The 25,468-nt window shown below is 32.3% G+C and overlaps 4 protein-coding genes across 4 annotated transcripts; 3 read left to right on the top strand and 1 right to left on the bottom strand.

The window, feature by feature from the left end:
- Window positions 1-2,587: 2,587 nt before the first annotated feature.
- Window positions 2,588-3,344, bottom strand: LOC105138083 (ethylene-responsive transcription factor 13-like). Its single transcript, XM_011044080.1, has one exon. It carries the CDS (start codon window positions 3,342-3,344, stop codon window positions 2,667-2,669), a length of 678 nt encoding a protein of 225 aa, XP_011042382.1. The 3' UTR covers window positions 2,588-2,666.
- Window positions 3,345-9,531: 6,187 nt separating this feature from the next.
- Window positions 9,532-10,244, top strand: LOC105130921 (non-specific lipid-transfer protein A-like). The gene is made up of 2 exons (XM_011033654.1): window positions 9,532-9,943; window positions 10,052-10,244. The coding sequence occupies exons 1-2, from the start codon at window positions 9,600-9,602 to the stop codon at window positions 10,059-10,061; spliced, it is 354 nt and encodes a 117-aa protein (XP_011031956.1). The 5' UTR covers window positions 9,532-9,599; the 3' UTR covers window positions 10,062-10,244.
- Window positions 10,245-12,757: 2,513 nt separating this feature from the next.
- LOC105130912 (non-specific lipid-transfer protein A-like) lies at window positions 12,758-13,420 on the top strand. Its single transcript, XM_011033643.1, has 2 exons — window positions 12,758-13,186; window positions 13,304-13,420. The coding sequence occupies exons 1-2, from the start codon at window positions 12,840-12,842 to the stop codon at window positions 13,311-13,313; spliced, it is 357 nt and encodes a 118-aa protein (XP_011031945.1). The 5' UTR covers window positions 12,758-12,839; the 3' UTR covers window positions 13,314-13,420.
- A 4,821-nt stretch (window positions 13,421-18,241) lies between these two features.
- On the top strand, window positions 18,242-25,425 carry HA7 (H[+]-ATPase 7). The gene is made up of 22 exons (XM_011033632.1): window positions 18,242-18,449; window positions 18,838-18,951; window positions 19,109-19,228; window positions 19,315-19,413; window positions 19,549-19,686; window positions 19,769-19,903; window positions 20,072-20,251; window positions 20,461-20,667; window positions 20,796-20,915; window positions 21,379-21,498; window positions 21,786-21,908; window positions 21,996-22,100; window positions 22,193-22,337; window positions 22,566-22,730; window positions 22,816-23,054; window positions 23,159-23,191; window positions 23,284-23,365; window positions 23,481-23,641; window positions 23,855-24,067; window positions 24,479-24,661; window positions 24,843-25,021; window positions 25,209-25,425. The coding sequence occupies exons 2-22, from the start codon at window positions 18,898-18,900 to the stop codon at window positions 25,303-25,305; spliced, it is 2,898 nt and encodes a 965-aa protein (XP_011031934.1). The 5' UTR covers window positions 18,242-18,449; window positions 18,838-18,897; the 3' UTR covers window positions 25,306-25,425.
- Window positions 25,426-25,468: the final 43 nt, after the last annotated feature.

Here is a 25,468-nt window from a genome sequence, read left to right as displayed (position 1 = left end):
AACTTTTCAAATAAAAAAAGATAGCGATAAAAAGAATGAGGATAAAATTTGATAAAAAAACCTAAAGAGGATAAAATTATAAGAAAAACCTCTAAAAATCAACCTCATACAAAATGAATAGCAATTAAAAAAACAAAGATCAAATTTAAAAAACTAAAAACTAGGGGGGTAAAATTAAAAAATATTTATAATTTAACAGATTATTCTAAATTAAAAAATAATAATAAAAAGAATAAACATCAAATGTGAAGAAAAAAATTGAAGAGGTTGGTGTTGAATTCGAGAAAGAGAGAAAGAATTAGAAAATAAAAAGGAAATGGCCGCATACACCAAACTAGAGGTTTGTTTGGTCCACATGTTATTTCATTATGTAAGAAGTCCAAAACCTTTCAAATATCACCCTGAAAAGGTAATGTTTGGTGGCGGGACAGCCTCACATGTAAAAGTCGTTTATGTATCAAGTTTTTTTAATAATACTTAATATATATAAATTACAATAATATCTTTGAGTAATCTTTAAATTTAAAATAAAATTAATGTAAAATAATAAATAAAAAAATTTATGTGAAAGAGTTATGTTATTTTTATTTTTAAGAGTATCAAAATAATTATATTATTTTGAAAAAAAAATTAAAATACCAAAAAGCCCCTAAGTAATAGATATTATTTTTTTTTTATTATAAGATTAAATTAATAATTATACTATATAATAAAAAATTAAATGACTAAACTGATCATAAAATTTGTTGAAGACAATTATATAACAGTGAAAAGATCATCTTTTCATTAATATACAATAATAAAAAAAGTTAAGCTAGGAGTTACTAGAATTATAATAACTTCACTTCTCCTTGAATTTTTTTTTTTTAAAATTGATATAGATGCTAATGCCATCATCATTCTAACTGCTTTCTCGTGCATTAATTGACATTACATTAAAGATAAAAGAGTTCAAGGTAGTATAATGTCAAATTAACGAAAGGGACATTTGGGTATAATTTAAGTGATTGAATTTTGTTGCCGTTCAATCAGAGAAGAGAAAAGTGGGAAACATCCACTGCAATGGAGGAAATAGGAGGACGGGCACCTGGCAGTTACATTAGTTCATCATTAGTTTATTTTTACACAACTCTGAAAATAACGTGATAGAGAACAACAATGATCTATACTCTATTCTAACTACTTTCTCATTAATTAATTGACGCGCTTTAAAAATAAACAAAGCTAAAAGAGGTAAGGGAAAGATAATAATTAATATTTAATGTAAGATTGATTAATTAATTAATTAATGACAGGACATTTTGGTTTTGTATAGTATTTAATTCACGAATTGAATATGTTGATTGATATTAAAAAAAAAAGAGAGAGAATTAAAAAGTAGTGAGAAGCATCCACTGTATTTCCTCAACGAATGAAGGAAAATTTTGCAGTTATATTAAGTACAATCATACTCATGCGCGAGAACCATTGCATATTATATAGTATTATTTATATATTTCTTGATCATCACGTGCGCAATGACTTAGTTCTTTCTTCTTTATTATATCACCATTATTAAATTCAGCTCAATCTGGTCAGTTTTTAGAAAAAATAAAAAAATCAATTTAAAATTGATATAAATTAATTAATTCATCTGATTAAAACCTAATCTAACTTAATTATTTTTTTAGAAAATAATAGAGGACTTGATAAATTTGAATGGAGATAGCAGGTACACAAACATCAAGAGGTCTCAGCTGTGTCTATCGGACTTCGCCATATATATCTGCAGTGCAAAGTGCAAAATTCCATGGATGATGCTTGAAAAAAGAAATTATTACATGAACATGGTTCATTGGACGAAATGAATCGCATTGTCTTAATTCACTCCATCAACTGGTTATGATTTATAACAGCAGAACAGGCTCAACTGATCATCTGTACAGCATTGCTCCAACCAATCTGTGTTTCGTCCAATGGATCAGGTTCTGTAAGATTTTCTCTTGCGAACAGGTGCATAAATTCGAACAATAGGCACTAGTACTGCTCGGTTCTGTAAGATTTTCTCTTGCGAACAGGAGCATAAATTCGAACAATAGGCACTGCTTATGAAACTTGGCATAACTCATGCCATAACTAAGAGATTAAACAAAGCAATTCAACCTGCAGCACCACACTCGGACAGATGATACCGTTTTAATTCTATATCAGAACAAGACAGCAATCACGAACCACTGATTTGTCACAACTGTTGGGTGCTGATAATAAAAATTACCAAATGATTGTGACCAGTCTGTTCAGATATAGATTGCAAGAAAAGTGATGAAATCTACATTAAAACTAAACCAAAGATTAATTCTTATGATTAAGACTAATTAAAGATAGTTAAAAGGATAATAATTAATTTTATTGATTTTTGTCTAAATAGTTGTCATGATGGCCATTACAAATAACTCATTACATATTTATAGCAGTAAATCTCCGCGGTGGTCATATATAATTAAGAGTAATAGGACTAAAACCACTCATAAAAAGAAGTGTTAATGTATAACTCGGTTGATGCAATGATGATTTATCCATACATAGTAGATCCAAATCCCTTGAGAAAACTCAAATTTATTGAAACTTTAACATGTCTCTAATTTAATCAACTAAAATAACTGGCTACTAATGACTCGTCCGAAGTGTCAGAGGAAACAAATCCCGGAACTGATCTTGCTTTGCTTCGTCCAACGTGGTGAGTCATTATCTGAAATAGATATAGAAGATGAAGGCTCTGGTGAACTCCGCTTCTTTGAAGTCACCCTAGCTGGTTCCCAGTTATTGTTAGATCCGATCAGATGAGGGAAATTAAGCTTAGCCTTCGAGCCACGCATTTTAAAAGCAGCTCGATCGTAAGCTAGTGCGGCATCCTCAGGCGTCTCATAAGTCCCGAGCCACATCCTCGCTCCATTCTTCTTAGGATCCCTAATCTCTGCCGCATATTTTCCCCATGGCCTCCTTCTCACACCCTTATACTGCAATCCCTTTTCCTTCAGCGGTGGTGCTCCAGACTCGCGCGGTGCCACTTCCAATGGAACAGCTGTTTGTGGAAACTCTTCTGTCGTCGTGGTCATATTAGATTGCAACGACATTGATGGAAGCCATCCGAAGTTAACGGCATCTCGGAGAGCATTGTAAACTATCATATCCTCTGAATCATCTTGCTTTAATGGCAAATCACCCCAGCTTTCTGTTGAATAAATATTACTAAAGCTGAGGCTCTCGTAAAATGCTGGTGCGTTAACATTACTGGTACTGGCAACAGTATTAATATTGCATTCCAGAACATCAAAGCCTGATTCCAAGCTCTTCTCTCCTAACATTTTGACCTGTACTTTTGTAGGATGTGGTTTCCCTCCTTATCAAAGCCTGATTCCAAGCTCTTCTCTCCAAACATTTTGACCTGTACTTTTGCAGGATGTGGTTTCCCTCTTCTTTTTGGGTTTTCTACATGAGCAAGTTTGAAGATTTGTTACTGTCATTTATAGAGGAACTATGAGGAGAAGTTGAGGATGGCTGCCTATGATTCATCACAATTTACAGGTGAAACTTTGTGGGGTTTCTATGAATTTTCCTACCATTGAGTGGAATACATTTTTTTTTTTTGGTCACATGTTACAATTGATTTTCTATGGATAAATGCATAATTTTTTGTTTGTCCATTTTTTAATATATTTTCAGCCCCATCATAGAGATTTGGAGTTATTAGCAGCCTAATAGTGCCAAACGGTGCAAATCCTCTATAATATCAAATTATTAACAATGCATACGTAATATTTGTTACCATGCTGTATAATTAAAATATTTTTATATATTATTTTGATATTAATATATTAAAACTATCTAAAAATATTAATTTCATATTTTTAATAAAAAATAAATTTAAAAATCACTTTAAAAATCAAATTCTAACACAAAAATAAACGCTCACTCAGTGTAATCAATGAAAGTCTAAATAGGTTAATTAAAATGAAAAAAATTAATTAAGTTCCATGTTAATTATTTGTTTTGTGTACTTGTTTGTTAAGGAGATCTATATGTATTAATTTAAAATAAATTCATTACATAAATATTGGTAATTACTTATTAAATATTTTGTTTCTCTAGAAAAATCAATGCAATTAAAATGAAATCAAATAAAAAATATGGATTTACTATGACCATAAGAAAGAAAAACCAATACAATTAAAATGCGATTTCTTCTTAAATTAATATATAGTGTTGCAAGTACAGGATGGATTGCAATCGCATTAGGTTCTATAACAAAATTTGCAATGTTTGCCTTGTGATGAGTCCCCACTCTCCAAATTCTTTGACTTTGTTAAAGAAAACTTTAGACAAAGGTTATACTTGGTTCAGAATTTAATTTATGCAAGTATATGACTAATTTATAATTGTTTCTCCATGACATGTGGATATCGTGGTGCTAATTTTTTAAATCCTATATAAGAGTATAGACTTAAAAAAATTGTTTCTCGACATGTGTGGATATCTTTGTGCTAATTTTTTAAATCCTATATAAGAGTATAGACTTAAAATCTATGGATAAATGCATAATTTTTTGTTTGCCTAATAGTGCCAAACGATTCAGCCCCATCATAGAGATTTGGAGTTATTAGCAGCCTAATAGTGCCAAACGGTGCAAATCCTCTATAATATCAAATTATTAACAATGCATACGTAATATTTGTTACCATGCTGTATAATTAAAATATTTTTATATATTATTTTGATATTAATATATTAAAACTATCTAAAAATATTAATTTAATATTTTTAATAAAAAATAAATTTAAAAATCACTTTAGAAATCAAATTCTAACAAAAAAAAAAACGCTCATTCAGTGTAACCAATGAAAGTCTAAATGGGTTAATTAAAATGAAAAAAATTAATTAAACTCCATGTTAATTATTTGTTTTGTGTACTTGTTTGTTAAGGAGATCTATATGTATTAATTTAAAATAAATTCATTACATAAATATTGGTAATTACTTATTAAATATTTTGTTTCTCTAGAAAAATCAATGCAATTAAAATGAAATCAAATAAAAAATATGGATTTACTATGACCATAAGAAAGAAAACCAATACAATTAAAATGCAATTTGTTCTAAAATTAATATATTGTGTTGCAAGTACAGGATGGATTGCAATCGCATTAGGTTCTATAACAAAATTTGCAATGTTTGCCTTGTGATGAGTCCCCACTCTCCAAATTCTTTGACTTTGTTAAAGAAAACTTTAGACAAAGGTTATACTTGGTTCAGAATTTAATTTATGCAAGTATATGACTAATTTATAATTGTTTCTCCATGACATGTGATATCGTGGTGCTAAAAAAAATAAAAAAGATTCTAATCAGTGTGTTGTTTGGAAAATATGATTTGATTGAAGAGTAAAAAATCAATAAAAAATATATTTAATAAAAAACTTCTTGGCTGAAAAATGGAAAAAAATTTCAAAGGGATAGAATTAAAAGTAACGCAAAATTATTCAATTATTTTTTTTCAAAATATTAAAAGTAATTAAATATCTTGCGCATAACACACCACTAGTTGAGAGGAAAACCAGAAAATCAAAATCCTATTCCAACAAATTAGTTTAATTAAAGTAGATTTCATCGTCCCTTGGGCCCAAGAGGGCCTGGACCTAAGTCTTAAACTAAAAGATTTGTGGTCTGGGCTGGTCCAAAATGATTGAAATAGCTAGCTTAGTAAAATCTTAATCCTAATCCAGTAAACGGAAACTAACTGCTGTACGAATATAGAGTTACCTATTCCCATGAGAGTGTACGCTACCCTTTTTACCTTTTTTTTTTTAATTGCCCTTCCTACCTTCAATACAAAACCTATTAACTAAACATTAAAAATTGAGTTGATTTTTAGTAAAAATGTCATAAAATGATTAAATAATTTATGAGAAGATAATGAATATTTGAAATAGATAAGCAAAATATCTATTAAGTATTAAAACAATTCTGATTTGAAAAATCGTTTGTTTCATTCAATTTTATTTAATTTTTATATTAGTGAAAAAGAACAAAATTTTATGCTTGCATTCATGAGTGAACACGCCATTTATTTCTGATTTAGTAATTTATTATAAAAATATATTGATGCATAAATTTCATGAATTTTCAAAATAAAAAAGTGTAGACTTTTCATTAAAAAATTGAAGACTTGGTTGTGTAAGTTTTGAAAAAAATCCAAAACTAAGAGTTGTTGCGTGTGGACGCGCGATGTCGAAGAGTCAAGAAGTTGCTATCAAATTGTTTGATTGAGGATCATTAAAAAGCTTGGATACATTAGTTTTATCAAAGATTCGAAGGATAAAAGACTAGTTGTGGTTAGAAAATGTATTAGTATTCTAAACGTATATTATCTAAAGTAAGTTGCATCATGTGACTAAAAGGTTTTGATAAGTTTCTAATTGGTAGTCTGTTTATGACGCATGATAAAGATTCATTCGTGCGAATAAATCTTATGTTTTAAATTTATTATGAGTTTGTGTGTCTAAATAAATTAACATGAAAAGGATCCATGTAAATCTCTTGACATGATTCATATATCCTAAAAGGTGAAAATGTTTTTTATAACTCGTGTGTTGTAACGGAAAATAATCTCAGTTAAAATGAATGAATATTTAAAATAATTATGAGAATTATTTAGTTAATTTATAATATTTAAATATCAATATATTTGTAGGTCCAACGTTTATGCCTAAAATATTGACTATTAATTCTTATAAATTAATTTTTTTTAGAGATTATTGAGATTTTAACCAAATTCTCTTAAATTCAATAAATTGATTATTAAATTTAAAATGCATGCAACTATATATTTTATAAAAAATGCCAAAACACTATATGTGCGTATGTGTGTGTATTTTAAGAAAAAACATGATTTTTATATTTTTAAAAAAACTTGGTCATATGCAATTTAAATAAAAATTATATTTTTAACATAATTTTTTTTATTGTTATATTTATGGAAGGGAATCGATTCATTTAATATAAAAAAACACATCGAGTATAGATCACAATTTCAGGTATTAAGTATAAGAGTGTAAAAAAATAAAAAAATCAAAATTAATTGCAAAATTGTTAACCGAATTGTTAAAAATCTGACTAAAGCCATGTTTAGCAAAACACAATAATGTGTTTTTAAATTGAACAAGATATCAATTTAAAAACAAATTATTCACTAATCAAATTCAACTCAAAAGCAACAAAATACCAAACCCAAACATAATTGAGAATATTTGATTATAGAGGGCCAAACTTAATTCTTACAAAGTTAATTGATGGAAATTAAGGGTAAAATTATAAGAAAATCAAAGTTTATGATCAATTAAGAGTTAAATAAAGAAATTTACAGTTAAAGATTCTTTTGGAAAAGATATCAAATTCTGGAGACTCAATTTGTTTAAATTAAGGGTGAAATTAAAAAATATTAAAGGCTTGATGGTCAATTTATATAAACCCAAGAACAAGGATCAAAATAAAAAAATACTAAAATTTAGGGCTGATATTAAAATTTAATAAGGGTGCAATTACATAAAATTAGCAATTCCAGTTCAAGGGAAGCAATTAAAGTAATTAAAAGTTGAAATGATCTTTAGTTAAATTTCTAAATTAAAACCAGAACATTTGAAGATTAAAATAAAATCAGATAATTAAAATTAAAATTACTCAATTATTATAAATGATATCATGTGATTTTGAAATGGAAACAATTGAGAGGTAACGAAAATTCAAATTAAGATATCAAAGCAGGTTTCATTTGTCTACACAGTGTATCTGTGTTGCAATTTGTGTTTGGTATGCAAAAACATTTTTTTTTTTGTGTTCTTTTATTTACAACTCAAGCTGTCCTACACATACATTATATAGCTAAACGAGTTCTAAATAAGTTTTTTTTTATTACTAGAATTGAACTCTTTGAGAATTTATTATGTACTTTTAGATGCCTCCAATGCATGAGGTTATTTGTTTAATCAACTTAAATTAATTATGGATTGACATTCAAATTTATTTTTCTATTTAATAGGTTAAAACACCAATAACAAATTAAAATTTGATCATTCCTCAAGGAATCTCTATTTATAAACTATTCAATAAAAGGTTGTGAGACTTTGTTCATAAAAAATTCACCCAAATCATATATCATGAAAAAAAAGTTTCAACTGCAATACTATTTGTTATTTGCATTCATAAGCAAACATGTTTTTTCTTCTCTCTCTTTTTTTTTTTATAATTTATTGTAAATGCATGAATTCCCACAAAAAAGGAGAAGCTTTTAGTGAAAAAGATAAAGACTAAATTACACGAATTTTAAAAAAATAACTTTTTTACATAAAAAAAAGTGGGAGTTTAATCAAGAAAATAAAAGCCTATTAATACCTTTTATCTTCTTTTAAAACAATTTTTTTAAAATTTTTTTTAGAAATTTATAATGAAAAATTTATTTTTTTAAAATACAAGATTTATAAAGTATAATGGTATCCGAAATAGAAAGGAGTGGTGGTAACTAACTGATAGAATATATTTAAATCATGCAAGGTGCAGCTTCAGCTCAACTCCAACATCCGGGCCAGTAACCCCACCTTGAATCATTTTCACATAGAGGGTTATCTAACACTAACGGGCCTATACGAACCATATAAGCCACTTCATCCACTTTGTCCACGGTCATGAGCTGGAGTTTTGCAAAATATGGCACCTCTATGTATATCATAATTTATATTATTTTTAATATAAATTTTTAACTGTTATTTTTTTAAATTCAAACTTACATAAACTCATATAATTTTATATTTAATTTTTATTAAATAAATAAAAATAATAAAACTTAAATTTGCAATCGCTTAGTTATTGAGTTTTTTATATTATATTAAAAAATTATTTTAATCTAGTAATTTTAATTGTTAATTAAAATTTTAAAATATAATTTATATTACTATATATATATATATGTATGTATGTATATGTATATTGATTTTCGACGTGGTGAGGATATATACACAGATGAAATGTTATGGTGAAATATATTATATGTTTGGAGTTTGAGATAATCTATCTTTCATTCAGCGGACAAAAACCCACAGTACAACTATCCATCTGCCAAAAATCAATTAAAAGAATAAGAAAAGGACCTGAATTTTGGAGCCTTTGCCCAAATGGATGGTTTTGAGCAACAAGCAACAAATGGCAACTGATATGGTTAGACATAGAAATGAGTGCTACTATCGTCACCAGGACAGCCAATCGATCCAAAGCTTCTGCAGGATGAAAATTGTGATAATGCTTACCTCTCTTGAATTACTTTCCAAAAGTAAGCAAAGTTAAAGTTGCATTCAAGCCAAGAAGAAGCCAAAATAGCTTAACAAAAAGTGTCATGCCACAAGCAATTCGTGACCTGACCATCAAATTCTAACTTCTTGTAATCCCCAAGAGGATATATATGCCCCATTTCAGTTCCTGTTTGATTCATCAACCACGGAATCCCACGCAAAATATACACAATCCCCCAAAATATTTTCAAGACACCAAGCACTTCACTCTTACTGAAGCAAGAAAATGAAGGGAGGAATCCTTTCGGTGTTGGTTGCTGTAGCCATGGTTCAATTCATGGTTAATCCAGGAGAGGCCATCACCTGTGGGGACGTGAACTCAGACTTGGCTGCTTGCGTTTCCTATCTCACCGGAAAAGGTGGTGATTTCCCTCCACCAGAATGTTGTGCCGGGGGGATCAAATTAAAGGAAAGTGCTGTCAGCATTGCAGACAAGCAAGCTGCATGTGAATGTGTCAAGGCAGCCGCTGCTCGCATCCCAGATATCAAGGATGAGGCTGCATCCTCTCTCCCTGCCAAGTGCAAGGTTCAAGCGGACTTTCCCATCTCCAAAAACTTCAATTGTGCCGAGTAAGTTTTTTCCCCCCATTAAAAATCAATGTATGATAAAAATTATTACTGATCTTTACCAATCTATGTTAACTAATGGTCATTTTCCTCCATCTTCCATTGGCGCAGCATTCACTAAGATGAAGGGAAACATGCAGGGCGCAGAAATAAAGCTTTTGGATGGTTGGGGTACTGTTACCGATGGGCGATCTCCATATTTAGTGTTCACTACTTAAATTATGTATAAATAAAAGTTGTTATATACAAGAGTCGAAGTAAGGCACCTAGTTCTGCTGTGATTCTTGTAATGGTTTATGAGACTAAGTCATATATATAGCCATGAATGTTGTTGAAACCATTGATACTCTCTCTAATTGCAAGCTATCACACAAACACAGACTAGCGTCCATGGTAGCACGGTTTTTTTTCTTATATGTATATTCTTCATAGCAAATATGATTCCAAGCTCAAACCTCAAAAATGCAATATTGACATATTTGATTTTGCTAACGAGTTCTCAAAAGAACTAGACGTGAATCATTAATTATCATTGGAATTTCTTCATATCACCAAAACACTCACATAGCCAATTTCGGAATTTTATAATCAATACCTATTTTCAATTTAAAAGAATATTAAATTTGGTTTTCCAATTTCAATGTACAAAAAATAAATCTTAACATTATTTTTTTTGAAACTTTGTAATTATTTGAAACTACTATCTGTTTTTTTTTTTTTACTATTTTACATGAGCAAGATCCTTAAATTGTAAAATCTCTTGTTCTATTGACATTCTTGTAGTATATGTAGGAGTAACAGTTATGGAAGATACATGCAACATATATAAATATAGACAGATAAACAATGTTTCTGATAAAATGAACATTTTTTCATCAAAATAAAAAAAATGCTTGAATTAGAAAATTAGGTTTTTAATTAAAAATATATGCCTTTCCTTTTTAGTTCAAATCATTGTAGTTTTTCAAATCTCTCTGTGATTGTTGTTATTTTTTACCTATAAATTATGGTGCTAATAAAAAAAGTCATTTTATTATTAAAACAAAAGGTATTACTTGAATCATAATTGGTTAAAAAATAAAATTTTCATTCATAATTTTATTTGTTGTCTTTTATACTAATATCTATTTTTATTATTGTATAATCAAATAAAAATAAATTTTAAAATGCAAAGTTTTAAAAGATCTTCATTTCAATATTTTAAAAAATAAAATAACAATTCTATTTTAATTTTAAATCAATTTAGATTCTTAACAAATTCCTGATTTGTGAGTGGATTTATCAAGTCGATGTGATTATACATAGTGAATTTTTATCTAATTAAATTTTGAAATCCTGCCTTTTCCAAAACCTAAATTGTTGGATCACTAAGTCGACTCATTAAATCAACATGGATTTAATAAGAATATATAAAAAAGGTTCCTCTACTAAAAAAAGCGAGAATTTTTCACAAGCTAATAGTCGATAGTCAATAATAAACTCTAGACGTGCAAGGTCTAGCTTCAACCCAATTACAACAATCTGGCTAGTATATACCTATCTATTATAATTATAAAATCTAATCTAATAATTAAATTAAGATAAAATTTAAATAACAAATTAGAAAGTTTCAATTGATTAAGTCTAATCTAATTTGATTTAAAACATCAGAATTATCCTAATAAAAATACCAACATTGGACCTCCCTCACTGGTAAACCCATCAAGGCCCCCACTGCCTAAAAGAGAAAAAGATAAAACATAAAAATAAAGATGAAGGGCGATAGTTCAAAAAACCTTCTGAATTGGATCATAATTTAAGCTTCTCCGTCTTTGTCTCGTGATTTTCCTTGCTCCTTTTGTGTTACGTATTTTTTGTAGTAAGACATGTAGCTTCTTCTTTCTTTCTTTCTTTCTTTCCTTCCTTTTTATCTTTCAAGACCTTCCTTATTGAGTTTTTGCGATAGTTAACAATGAATCAGTGTTTCGAATCTTTTCTTGATTGATGAATAATTAGTCGACCCATTCAAAAAAAGTTTTTTCTTTTAATTAAAAAGAGGCAATTGATTATTGATCAGGTTTGGACTGATTCATTGATCAAGATTTATATTCCTTTTTAACTCTAAAATCAGTCAGATTTCAAGTAAATATACCTTGAGCCATTTTCACAGAGGGATATCCTAGCAGGCCTCTACGAACCATACAAGTCACTTCACCCACTTTTGCCCATGAGTTTGGGTTTGAGTCCTGCCACCAAAGTTATTTGCAGATGACAACATTGCATCATGTGGCTCTCTCTCTATAAAAAATTATATAACGAGTTTCGTACCAATATAGATAAAATGTTATGGTGTGATATATTATGCTTGAAGCTTGAGATAATCTATCTATCTACCATTCATTTTTCCGAAAGAAAAATGTACACTCTGCAACTATATATCCAGCTGCCAGCAAGAAATGAAACGAATAAGAAAAGCACACAAATCCTGGAGCCTCTGCCCAGATGCATGGTCGATGGTTTTGAACATACGGCAACAAATGGCAACTGATATGGTTAGACATAGAAATGAGTGCTACTATCGTCACCAGGACAGCCAATCGATCCAAAGCTTCTGCAGGATGAAAATTGTGAACAAAATGCTTACCTCTCTTGAATAAACGTAGTTTTCAAAAGTAAGCAAAGTTAAAGTTGCATTCAAGCCCAAGAAAGAAGCCAAAATAGCTTAACAAAAAGTGTCATGCCACAAGCAGTTCGTGACCTGACCATCAAATTCTAACTTCTTGTAGTCACGAAGAGGTTATATATACCCCATTTAGGTCTCCTGTTTGATTCATCAATCACGGAATCCCACGTAAAATATACACAATCCCGCAAAAGATTCTTAGGTCACCAAGCACTTCACACTTACAGTAGCAAGAAAATGAAAGGAGCAATATTGATTTCCCTGTTGGTTGTTGTAGCAATGGTTCAATTCTCGGTTAAGCCAGGAGAGGCCATCACCTGTGGGGAAGTGAACTCAGACTTGGCTGCTTGCGTTTCCTATCTCACCGGAAAAGGTGGTGATTTCCCTCCACCACAATGTTGTGCCGGCGTGATCAAATTGAAGGAAAGTGCTGTCAGCATTGCAGACAAGCAAGCTGCATGTGAATGTGTCAAGGCAGCCGCTGCTCGCATCCCAGATATCAAGGATGAGGCTGCATCCTCTCTCCCCGCCAAGTGCAAGGTTCAAGCGGATTTTCCCATCTCCAAAAACTTCAATTGTGCCGAGTAAGTTTATTTCCCCCCATTAAAAATCAATGTATGATAAAAAATTATTACATGAACCTGAACTTTACCAATCTATGTTAACTACTGTTCATTTTCCTCCATCTTCCATTGGTGCAGCATTCACTAAGATGGAGGGAAACATGCAGGGTGCAGAAATAAAGCTTGTGGATGGTTGGGGTACTGTTGCCGATGGGCGATCTTCATATTTAGTGTTCACTACTTAAATTATGTATAAATAAAAGTTGTTTTATACAAGAGTCGAAGCAAGGCACCTACTTCTCTGCTGTGATTCTTGTAATGGTTTATGAGACTAAGTCATATATATAGCCATGAATGTTGTTGAAACCATTGATCGATCTATCTCTCTCCCTCTCTAATTGCAAGCTTCCAAACACACCCAGCCTATCGTCCATGGAAGTACGAATTATATATACCTCAAAGCAAATATGGTTCAAGGTCCGAACCTCAAAATGCAATATTGATTTTGCCAACGAGTGCTCAAAAGCATTTGACGTCACTCCTATATTATCATTGGAATTTCATCGAATATATATCACCAATCCACTCGCATGGCCAATCTCAAGATTTTATAATGCTTATTTTAAATTTCAATAAATATTAAATTTGGTTTTTCCTACTTCGATGTACAATAAATAAATCTTAACATTATTTATGGAATATCAACTTCTCTTCTTCAAATACACTTCCAGATAGCTATTTATGGAGCTTTCAGAAATGTTTAAACATTTAAATATCTATAAGTAAATTTAGTCGCAACTAAACTAATTTTTTTTTCTTATGGCATCTAATGAGAGTAGAAAACCTACTACGAAGAGATAGACAGGTGGTTTATGGTGAAAAACAATTATTGAGATCCACTTGTAAAATAAGTCTCTTTGATGGGTGCGAGACCGTACGATGACAAAGTTGATAAATGAATGAATATAATTTTTTTTTTTTATTGAAGTCATTTTTTAAAATATTTTTTTGAAATATATTAAAATAATATATATATTTTTATTTTTATACAATTATTTTTTATATTGACATATTAAAATAATAAAATATCAAAAAAATTTAATTTTTTAAATATTTTCAAAATATAAAAACAATCAGTTTCATATCTGAAAAGGCAGTGAATGTTGGCTGAGAAAATAATAGTTTTTTTCAAATATTTTTAAAATATAAAACCAACCAGTTTCATATCTGAAAAGACAGTGAATGTTGGCTGAGAAAATAATGATGCAAGTGAAAAAAAAGACTCATGTTTGTTTTTATAGCGATAAGATCTATCAAGTTGCATGAAAAGAAGCCTTGAACGGAAGAACCTAGGCCCGATTAACAACTAGGCCCTGTCAAGTAACAGGCAGAATAAAAAAAAAAAATCACCATCTTTTTTGCTTTCCCTAATGTAGCTGCAATCAATGGACCCATCTCGTGTTTGTTAAAATTCCCAGCTGAAACCTGGTGCTTGTGAATTCGTGTTTTCTCTTAAACAGTTGAATTATCAATGGATTATTGGACTGGTGTTTTGAAGGTCCCATTGACACCTCCTAGCACAAGTGACTGCAAAGTTGCAGCACCTCTCTGCCTCTCAACCGCTTCCAAAACCCTTGCTGTAAGTCCTTTTTTGCTTCAATTTCGAAGAATATATATATAAAAAAATGTTTGAATTGTTTACATTTATTTTGACACCCAGTTGCCTGCTGCAAACGCAATTTTTTTCAACGGCGATAGGGTTGAAGATTTAAGAGTAATATAAATTATATTTTAGAATTTTATTTAAAAATTTTAAATTTTAAATGGAAATGATTTTTTAATATAGTATAAAGTTTTAATAATTAAACAATTACAAGTTTGAATCTTATTATTTTTAGTTATTGAATAAAAATTAAAGATAAAATAATATTAATTTATATAAATTTTAATTACAAATAACTTTTACTTCCTATATAGCTTTTTTTTTTTTTTTTTTGATAAAAGAGACCAACAGGGCTATATAGCTTCTTTTTTTTTTTTTTGATAAAAGAGACCAAGAACCCATTGGTTGAGAGATTGTCTGGTTTGCAAAAAATAGCTGAAATTTTGGGGTCTAAATTCCGTGGTTGTGTTAATGCTTATGTCATTGAGGCACCGGTTTTCAATGGCAGTTTTTCTGTCTATAAAGACTTTATTCCACCTGTGAACGGATACGGGGAGCCCAAATCGTATAGCCCAGTTGTATAATTCACTCCGTCTGCTGATATTTTGGTAAATTATAGGGTTGTTCCGGCATATATCAACTTCTTACCTATTTGGTAAATTATAGGGTTGTTCCGGCATGCACCAACTTCTTACCTATTTCGTTTGCTGCGTCTACTGGTCTACGAATCCATAATTATTTTTGTCATTGAAAAAATCATTTCAATTCAAAATTTTAAATTATTTAATAAAATTCTATTATGTAATATATATTATTCTTTAATAAAACACACATCATCACCAGCCATGATGTGAGTGAAGAATATCCCAACGTATTATGCAAGGTGCTCCGGGAACTCTATTTCCTCCACGGAACTCCTAGGCAAGGGTGTGAAAGCAACCGAGTTATGGTACGTCACGAAAATGACAAAATGGTTCATCTGAAGCTCGAAGAACTGGAGGGAAATTACGAGAGCGTGAGAAATATTATTTCTGTGACAGGGGGCCAATCTGAAAATACACTTGAAATAATTAAAGACATGGATGTTTGTTGAATGTTCTGAAAATACAAAATAATTAAAGACATGGAAGTTCGTTGAATGTTCCATAAGCTCCATGCCGACAAAGATGACGAGGATGTTGTGCACTTCCGTACATCCACAATGCTTGATCACAAGGAAAAAGATGGCGTCTTTACAATACAAACAAGGAAATGGCCTCAAAAATTGCGTAGGCATAGGTAATTTCAAGATTAGTATTTAACTACCTTGTTCCGGAGGATTGGCGTGTTGCCTTCGTTAAGCATTTCCTGTCATTTAAAAAAAAAAAAAAAAAAAAGGGGCATGCCGTACTATGTCATCCTCGAGACGTTGAAAGGGTTGACAGAAGCTAAACTACTTTTATTTTTGTATTTTAAAAATATTTAAAAAATTAATTTTTTTATTTTATATTTACTTCAAATTAATATATTTTTATAATTTTAAATTATTTTGATATATTAATATAAAAATAATTTTTTAAAAATAAAAAATAAATTTATTTTAAAAAAAAATATTTTAAAAAATATCCATAATTATATTTCTAAAAAAGTTTTAAACAAGTGACGGGGTCTACTGGGTCCTTGGAAATGACGTTGCGTCCTCCCGTTTGTAATTGCAGCACGTAGGTAGGATGATTTTGCTCAACAATCAATGATGTGTGTATGGAGACAATGTGAAGAGTCCTTGGTTTTCCAGATGCGGAAGGACTGCTGTGCAACTTTGTGCGCCAGCACTAAGAGAGAAAATATATTTAATTTGAGTCATTGTTGCCATTAATGTTCTGCTTACGTACAGCTGCCTGATTCTAAATCTCTGATTACTATTTATTTTTCAATAATTATTGGAGAAAAACAAGCCTTGGTTCAAATAAAACAAAGTAATATTTCATTTTATGGAAGATTGGAGAAAGAGAAGAAGAAAAAACCTATTTTCAAAAAAATTAAATGTAATATATTTCTTCATCCAGGAAACTAAACAAATAGTTTTTTGTTTAGGTTTTTTAAATTTATATAGAGTTTATAAAAGAGGTTTTAATTTCACAGTTTGTCTTTACAAGTTTTCTAGTGTTTTTCAAATACATAAAATACACAAACAATACAATTTCTTTTCTTTTACATATAAGATTTCTTTAGTAATATCAAAGATTAATTTATTTTGTTTACATTTTCATATTTAGTTAGTATAAAAAATTTATTTTTTATTAGACTTATATATAAGGATATTATTTCTGAAGTTAACAATTTAACCTTTTGATGATAAATTTTAATTTGAATGAAATAAAACTAATATTTTACAATTATATTATTACAAATACAAAATATTAATTGAGATGATTATTATGAATTATGGTTTTGATTTTTTATAAAAAAAATGGTTGTAATCTTGATGTATTTTCTTATGAAAAAAATCGTCATTGTTTTTAATAGATAAACACTTTTTTTTTTAATTGAAAAAGAAAAAAATAGAAAATAGAAAATAGAAAATATTTTTTTATTACTAAACATACCCTTAATTTGATACATAAAGAACCCATGTATTCTCGATTTATGATCCAGTTGGCTTGAGGGTTTTTATTTTTATATGCCTAAAGGCTAGAATATATAAAAAAGGCATTTAGCCTAAATGCATACACCCGTGCGAGGTGAGGAGTGGGAATATAATTCATGTTTAACTTTTCAATATCGTATACTTTCAGAAAAACATTAGCCAGAAATGTAGATGAAAACCGTGATTGGTTGGTGCAGTTGGTCCTCGTCTTATTACTTGTTGCTGCAATGGTCCCTGTCATGATCCGGGTGACCAAAAAGAAAGAGTGCATGAAGAAGAAATTAAATAAACAACTTCTCAGATTCACAATGGGCAAAATAACTTTATGTTAATGCAACAAGAACATAACTTGGAAAATAACTAAGCATTAATTCCCAAGCAATGATCTCGTTTTCTTCCTAACAGTGCTTATGGAAAGTACAATATTTTAATTCAAAGAAATTCCCTTTTGCTGCCTTCTTATGTTCCTGTAAGAGTCGAAACTCCAAGCTGTAATCAGAAACAATACACAAAAACCATTCCCTGACCAGAAATATGCTTTATTTTGGAAGGTGGCATCATCTGTATGTGCAAAGCAGAAATTTTGTGAACCATCTGTTATTTTGGCGGCAAGGCTAACTTGCATTTGAAATTTTTTGGACAGAAGTTGGTGGTGGTGGCCGGCGGATCTTCACAGGCAAATGTAATCGTCTTATAGCAAATGGAGCTTTCATAATCATTCGAAACATTCCCTTATCTCCCCCCTCCATTTCTACGCCATCTGGATATTCACGTTTTATATTACTAATTCTTTATTCTTCTATCTTATTTTGTCCATTCAAACTGATTTTGATAGGGTCAATATATTCTTGTTGGATTATAGTATATATATAATTGTACCTTTAAGGTCATGCAGGCAGGCAACATATTTGCACCATTTTAGACCTGAAGAATCTTGGGTTTAAGTCAAGGTTCAAAGGGTCCTTAAAGAATATTTGATTGTTTGCATTGCAAAGGTATGAATCTGTTATTTCTCCTTTTGGCATGGGGCTTTTTGGTGTGATTATATGGTAGTAGGAATTACTTAGTAGTTAATGCACATCAATGTGTTTGAATTTTCTTGTTTAATTGCATATTAATTTTCTTGAGGTTGCAGTTTCATTTTTGTTTAATGTCTCTTTCTTTCCTCATATTGGCTCTGATTAAGCTGTGTTTGTTCCAAAATTATAGCCGTTTTCTTTGTTTTTCCTTTCTATTTGTTTTGATTTTTTATGGGATCATAATTTAGAAAACTGAAGGAATTTGCTCTATGAAATCACAAAGTTAAGCAAGTCAAGTGGGATTTTTAGCTTCAGTAGGGAGAGAATGTCATTGCGATCTGATGTGAAGTGTTTGGCAGTGCAGAATCTCTTTCAAGGACCATCATCTTACAGGGTGGGGCGTAAAAGCTGTAGGATATAGAAGATGGTTGAGAATTCGACTGCCCTTGATGCCATTAACAAGGAAGCCGTAGATCTGGTATGTTCTTTATTGTAAAATGATACGTGTTTAATTATACTTCTTAAGAGAAGGAAAGGGAGAAGAGAAAATAGGAATAGGGTTGTTCTTTGATGCTTACGTTGAATGTCTTGTACCAAGCCACCTATTTGGTAAAAATGAAAATGGCTTCATGCAGGAAAATATACCCCTCGAAGAAGTTTTCGAGAATCTCAGGTGTACAAGAGAAGGTTTGACCGCTAATGAAGTTCGAGAGAGGTTGGATTTGTTTGGGTACAATAAACTTGAAGAGCAAAAGGTTGAAAACGAAATGTTCATCATTGCATCATTTTTAATCAGTGTATTATGTGATTTTTTATGATTTATTTGTTCCTTATTCTGCAGGAAAATAAGCTACTGAAGTTTTTGGGATTTATGTGGAATCCACTGTCATGGGTCATGGAAGCTGCAGCAATCATGGCCATTGGTCTTGCACATGGAGGGGTAATTAAATCTACATCTTAATCCATTTATCATGCATTTGCAGTGTCATTTGACGATCGGTATAGCAACTTGAATCAAGAGATGGTTGATTTGTATCAGAGGTGGCGTAGATTTTGATAAAGCCTTCTTTTGCAGAACAAGAGTGCAGACTATCATGATTTTGTTGGCATCATCACCTTGCTTATAATCAATTCAACCATCAGTTTTATAGAGGAAAACAATGCTGGCAATGCAGCTGCTGCTCTTATGGCTCGGTTGGCCCCGAAAGCTAAGGTCTACAAACGCTAGTTCCCTCTTATTTGTATTTTCCATTATCCTATCCCCGCTTGGATTGACTTCTATCTCCGGTTACCAGGTTCTACGTGATGGAAGATGGAGTGAAGAAGAAGCTTCGGTGTTGGTTCCTGGGGATATTATTAGCATAAAACTTGGTGATATTATTCCTGCCGATGCACGCCTTTTGGAAGGAGATCCTTTAAAGATTGACCAGGTAGTTATCGACTACAACAGTATGAGCATACAAGTACATAATCTTAGTGGGTAAAAATTGAGTTGTAGGATCTCTGTTCTTGCCTCTTCGAGTATGTGATGAGAGAGTAAACTGCTTTCAGTGAAACTTCAAACGTTTACCTTTGGTTTTCAAATATTGTAATTGCAGTCTGCTCTTACCGGAGAATCACTTCCAGTAACCAAGAGTCCTGGTGACGGAGTGTATTCAGGTTCAACATGCAAGCAGGGTGAAATTGAAGCAGTTGTCATTGCAACTGGAGTTCATACTTTCTTTGGCAAGGCAGCTCATCTTGTTGAGAACACGACTCATGTTGGACATTTCCAAAAGGTTCGTTAAGAGCTTTATGACTCTCTGCATAATAGCAAAAAATGAGGCTAAATGAGAAGAAGTTTCTTAATCTCATGCCTGAGTCGCTGAAACATTTTACAAGAACAGATATTGTCATTATCAATCTTAACCTTTTTTTAAAGTGAAAACCATGGTAGGACTGTTTCCACACAAGTAGGTAACCAGTTAAATTTGTGTGATGGCTCCAGGTTTTAACAGCAATTGGAAACTTCTGCATTTGCTCAATTGCAGCTGGGATGGTTATTGAGATCATCGTGATATATGGGATTCAAGGGAGGGGATACCGAGTTGGCATTGATAACCTACTTGTCCTGTTAATTGGTGGGATCCCAATTGCAATGCCCACTGTTCTGTCAGTTACAATGGCTATTGGTTCGCATCGCCTGTCTCAGCAGGTTTGTGGAATCTTATCCAAAGATTTTTTTTATTAGATACAAAACTATTCATTTAATTTAAAGAGTCCTGATTGACGATGAGACAGTTGAAATAGTACTCGAATAACAGCCATCTATGTCTTCCACAGGGTGCTATAACAAAGAGAATGACTGCCATTGAAGAAATGGCTGGAATGGACGTCCTTTGCAGTGATAAAACAGGCACATTGACTCTTAACAAGCTTACAGTGGACAAAAATATGATTGAGGTTCTACTCTTGATTTCTCTATGCTCAACTTATGATAGCTCGGATTAAAAAATAGTAGACAGACTCACACGAAAAGGAAAATTGAAAAATAGAAACTGGAACTGGCTCTACCAGAATTACAGTCACTAAATTCTGTAAACTAAAGGACCCTTTAGTTCACTTCTACGGGCTTCCATCAGAGGAAGATGAATCCACGCAGACAAACTAACGATGCATGATGCTCCTAGAATTAACGTGTGCTAAAAAGGCTTCTTCTGCATAAGATCTTGCATGTCAGAGATGAATGAAAGAGTTTGGTTGTGTAAAAGAAAAGGGAAACCATGATCCTTCTTGCTCTACTTCCTTCCACTCAACAAACAAGAATTAACTGCTTAAAAGGCCATCCAAAGAATCTTTCCTATTCTAATAATGATAGATGGTATAGAAATTACTTTTATCTAAAGCATTATCCATGCTCTTGCAGGTTTTTGCCAAAGGTGTTGACAAGGATATGGTTATGCTTATGGCTGCAAGAGCGTCTAGATTAGAGAACCAAGATGCTATTGATTGTGCAATTGTCTCAATGTTGGCAGACCCTAAGGAGGTATTTCATTATGTTTTTTTAATTAGGCTTCTCATTTCATTGATTCTAGAATTTCTTCAAAGTCAAAATGTTAATGTTACGAAGTTAGTTTGTGGATTTCAATACTTTGATGAGCTATCTACTAACAATTTCTTGGGTTTAGTGTCAGAAGTTAGTTTTTGACTTGCACATAAAACCCCATATGAGCATTTTCTGCAGGACTTACATTTACAGTTTGCGTAACTGATCCCGGCTTTCCCTATGAATTTTGACAAACCCTTGTTATGTATTCTGTAATTGTTTGTAAGGCACGAGCTGGGATTCAAGAAGTTCACTTCCTTCCATTTAATCCAACTGACAAAAGGACTGCTCTTACATACATAGATGCTGCTGGGAAAATGCAGAGAGTCAGCAAAGGTGCACCAGAACAGGTAGAACATAAAATATCAAGAATACAAGAATAACCAGTTTAACCATAAAACGCAACATCTGACATCTTTAGTATTTATGCTGCGTAGATTCTTCATATGGCACACAACAAAACAGAAATCGAGCGAAGGGTACATTCAATAATTGACAAATTTGCAGAACGCGGACTGAGATCCCTGGCAGTTGCTCGCCAGGTGACTGCTGAAATCTTGATGCTCTAATAGATGCATGTTATATGTTCTTCTCTGTGCACCTTTTGAAACAATGAAGTACCTTTCTTCTCTAGGGAGTGCCTGCTGGTACAAAGGACAGTCCAGGTGGACCCTGGGAATTTGTTGGGCTTCTCCCACTCTTTGACCCTCCACGCCACGACAGTGCTGAAACAATTAGACGAGCACTGGACCTTGGTGTCAGTGTTAAAATGATTACAGGTAGAGGCTCTAATATTACCAACATTTAAGTGTGATTCTTGTCCTTTATTTCACCTATAATTCCGGTTTAATGATTTTATTTTCGTTTATCTTTTGATTATCAGAGTTTGAGGAAACAAAATAAGAAAATTGCATGTCAGGCTTCAGATGTATCTCAGTTAAACTTTGTTATTAAATTTACAGTATACACTAAAACTGTGATTTCATCTAATGAAAATCTCTCTTTAGGTGACCAACTCGCAATTGCCAAGGAAACAGGAAGGAGGCTTGGAATGGGCACAAATATGTATCCATCTTCATCCCTGCTCGGTGAAGGCAAAGATGATGCAGTTGGAGTACTTCCAATTGATGAGCTCATTGAGAAAGCTGATGGTTTTGCTGGTGTCTTTCCCGGTATGTCATCAGCCATATTTTAAAGACAATAACTGTATAATAGTGCTTGTTTTTATGATTCCTATTCCATTGTTCTCTTTTGCAGAACATAAATATGAGATTGTGAGGAGACTACAAGCAAGAAAGCATATATGTGGAATGACTGGTGATGGAGTGAACGATGCCCCTGCCTTAAAGAAAGCTGACATTGGAATTGCTGTAGCAGATTCAACAGACGCTGCCCGTAGTGCTTCTGATATAGTTCTGACTGAACCTGGGCTGAGTGTAATCATTAGTGCTGTCTTAACAAGCCGTGCAATCTTCCAGAGAATGAAAAATTATACAGTAAGCTTACACTCTTTCAACACCAAATATATTCACGGTTTGATCAAACTAGGAGTGAAAACTTGATGTTCTGATTATGAATCCATATTTTTTTTATTTGACAGATATATGCTGTGTCTATCACTATTCGTATAGTGGTAAGCTTCCCTTGAAAACTACAATGTTACAAAAGAAAATGTGTAAAATGTATCCTACCTCTGGCTTGTCTCATATGGCTTTTGCGCAACAGCTAGGGTTTATGTTGCTGACTGTCTTCTGGAAATTTGACTTCCCTCCATTCATGGTTCTTGTCATTGCCATTCTTAATGATGGTTAGCATTATTAGCTTCTCTGCCTCTAGTTAATTATCTAAAGTGTTATAAATTCCTTTTTATTTGTCATTATTATCTCTCTTGCTTCTTGTTTGATTTAAGTTTTTGCTTCCAGGTACTATCATGACCATATCCAAGGACAGAGTCAAGCCTTCTCCCCTCCCTGACAGTTGGAAGCTCAGTGAAATTTTTGCTACTGGTGTTGTTCTTGGTGGTTATCTGGCTCTAATGTCTGTCGTATTCTTCTGGTTAGCTTATGAAACCAACTTCTTCCCGGTAATTCCCCTCTTTCGTTAGCTAGCATTCATCTCTTTTACTGTAGAATTCTGCTGGTCTCTGAAGTTTTCGTCTCAGTATAAAGAGCACATACATGCCATATTGAGATTGAGAAAGGACTATAATAATTACTTCGTGAGAAAGCTATGAATTATTTTACCAGTTCAACCTCTTGATCTCTTTTATTTCCTGATTTTTTTTTTCTCTTGGCAGGAACATTTTAATGTGAGGGACTTCAACCAGCACCATTTTAACATGACGGATGGAAAAATTGCCAATCCACTTAAAGAACAACTGGCATCTGCTGTGTATCTTCAAGTCAGCACCATTAGTCAGGCCTTGATATTCGTGACTCGCTCCCGGAGCTGGTCATTCCTGGAACGTCCAGGCCTTCTGCTTGTTTCTGCCTTCATTATTGCCCAAATGGTATGGGATATGTCATTTCATAGCTTTATAATCCGATATAAGTGAACTTGTAAAGTGTCACAAGGAACAATGTTAGAACTTGCTGGATTCCCCATCAACTGTTCTCGGGGGAAACCATCTCTCTTACTAATGCCCACAGAAACTTTTCTTGCATGAGGTTATAGCCATCAGAGTGCTTAAAAAACATTTCATTTTTTATGAGTAAGAATCCTAGCATGGGGAAGGGGGCACTGAAAAACGATAAGCATCCTTCTAAACTTCTTTAACTTCCATGTTTTTGTTAGAAAAATGGGTAGCCTCTGCTGCTACATATGCCTCATAGCATGTCCACTAGCATTTACTCTACACCTGTTTTCCTCAAGGAGCCTTTAGTCTCGTCTCTGGTAGTTATGACTGCTTTAATCTTTGCAGGTTGCAACAGTCATCTCTGCTACTGCAACCTGGAAATTTGCTGGAATCAGAAGTATTGGTTGGGGCTGGACAGCCGTCATTTGGGTGTACAATATATTGACTTACTTTCTGCTGGATCCTATCAAATTCGCTGTCCGATACGCTCTAAGTGGAAGAGCCTGGAATAATATTATAGACCAAAGGGTGAGTAAATTCTGACACTAATGCTACATATCCTTAATTATATCAACAATATTGTATAATATTAGCCAGTCACTTCCGAATTTGTTCACTGTTCTGAACAAGTTGTGAGTGGTTACTTCTACAGGTCTTTGCAAACTTCGAAATGCATTTCTTGATTCGTTTTTCTTTTCAATTTTTGTAGACTGCTTTTACCAACAAAAAGGACTTTGGGAAGGAAGCTCGTTCGGCAGCGTGGGCAGCTGAGCAGCGAACACTTCATGGCCTTCAGTCCACTGAGACAAAAATGTTTTCCGAGAGAAATACCTTCAGAGACATCAATCTCATGGCAGAAGAAGCGAAAAGGCGAGCAGAAATTGCAAGGTTAGTCTGTCTTCTACTGGAACACACCACCATGCACATCTGTGTCAAAAGAATATTCATGTCTGTGACTTGCTTAAAGGATAGAGAACTTTTGATGGCCACCCCAAGTCCATAAGATGATAAGAGTTTCATCACGGCTGGATAATCTATGCTGTCTTGGTCTTGATTCCGTGTTTTGATTGTGCAGGATGAGAGAGCTTCATACACTGAAAGGCAAGGTTGAGTCATTTGCCAAGCTAAGGGGCTTGGATCTTGAATCCATGAATCAGCATTACACTGTGTAAAAATATGTTGATGGAGATCGTATCGCTCTGTAGTAGATCTTTTCCCCCTTTCCCTTTATCCACTCTTCTTTTGTTATGGATATGGTGACTTATACAATATGGTCTTGTATGCTTAACATGATTTGTTACTTTATGAAAATAATTTGATTAAATTATGCGTTTA

This window comes from Populus euphratica, unplaced genomic scaffold (genome assembly GCF_000495115.2).
Source record: "Populus euphratica unplaced genomic scaffold, PopEup_1.0 scaffold2.1, whole genome shotgun sequence".
In the NCBI taxonomy this organism is placed as follows: Eukaryota; Viridiplantae; Streptophyta; class Magnoliopsida; order Malpighiales; family Salicaceae; genus Populus; species Populus euphratica.
The sequence above is the reverse complement of the archived record's forward strand: the minus strand, read 5'-3'. Positions and strand labels throughout refer to the sequence as shown.

Bases quoted from the DNA above. Each gene is read 5' to 3' on its own strand.
- LOC105138083 (XM_011044080.1), bottom strand. From the start codon at position 3,344: ATGTTAGGAGAGAAGAGCTTGGAATCAGGCTTTGATGTTCTGGAATGC.
- LOC105130921 (XM_011033654.1), top strand. From the start codon at position 9,600: ATGAAGGGAGGAATCCTTTCGGTGTTGGTTGCTGTAGCCATGGTTCAA.
- LOC105130912 (XM_011033643.1), top strand. From the start codon at position 12,840: ATGAAAGGAGCAATATTGATTTCCCTGTTGGTTGTTGTAGCAATGGTT.
- HA7 (XM_011033632.1), top strand. From the start codon at position 18,898: ATGGTTGAGAATTCGACTGCCCTTGATGCCATTAACAAGGAAGCCGTA. The intron at 20,252-20,460 runs GTTCGTTAAGAG...TGATGGCTCCAG, and splicing joins ATGTTGGACATTTCCAAAAG to GTTTTAACAGCAATTGGAAA. The intron at 22,731-22,815 runs GTATGTCATCAG...TCTCTTTTGCAG, and splicing joins TTTTGCTGGTGTCTTTCCCG to AACATAAATATGAGATTGTG.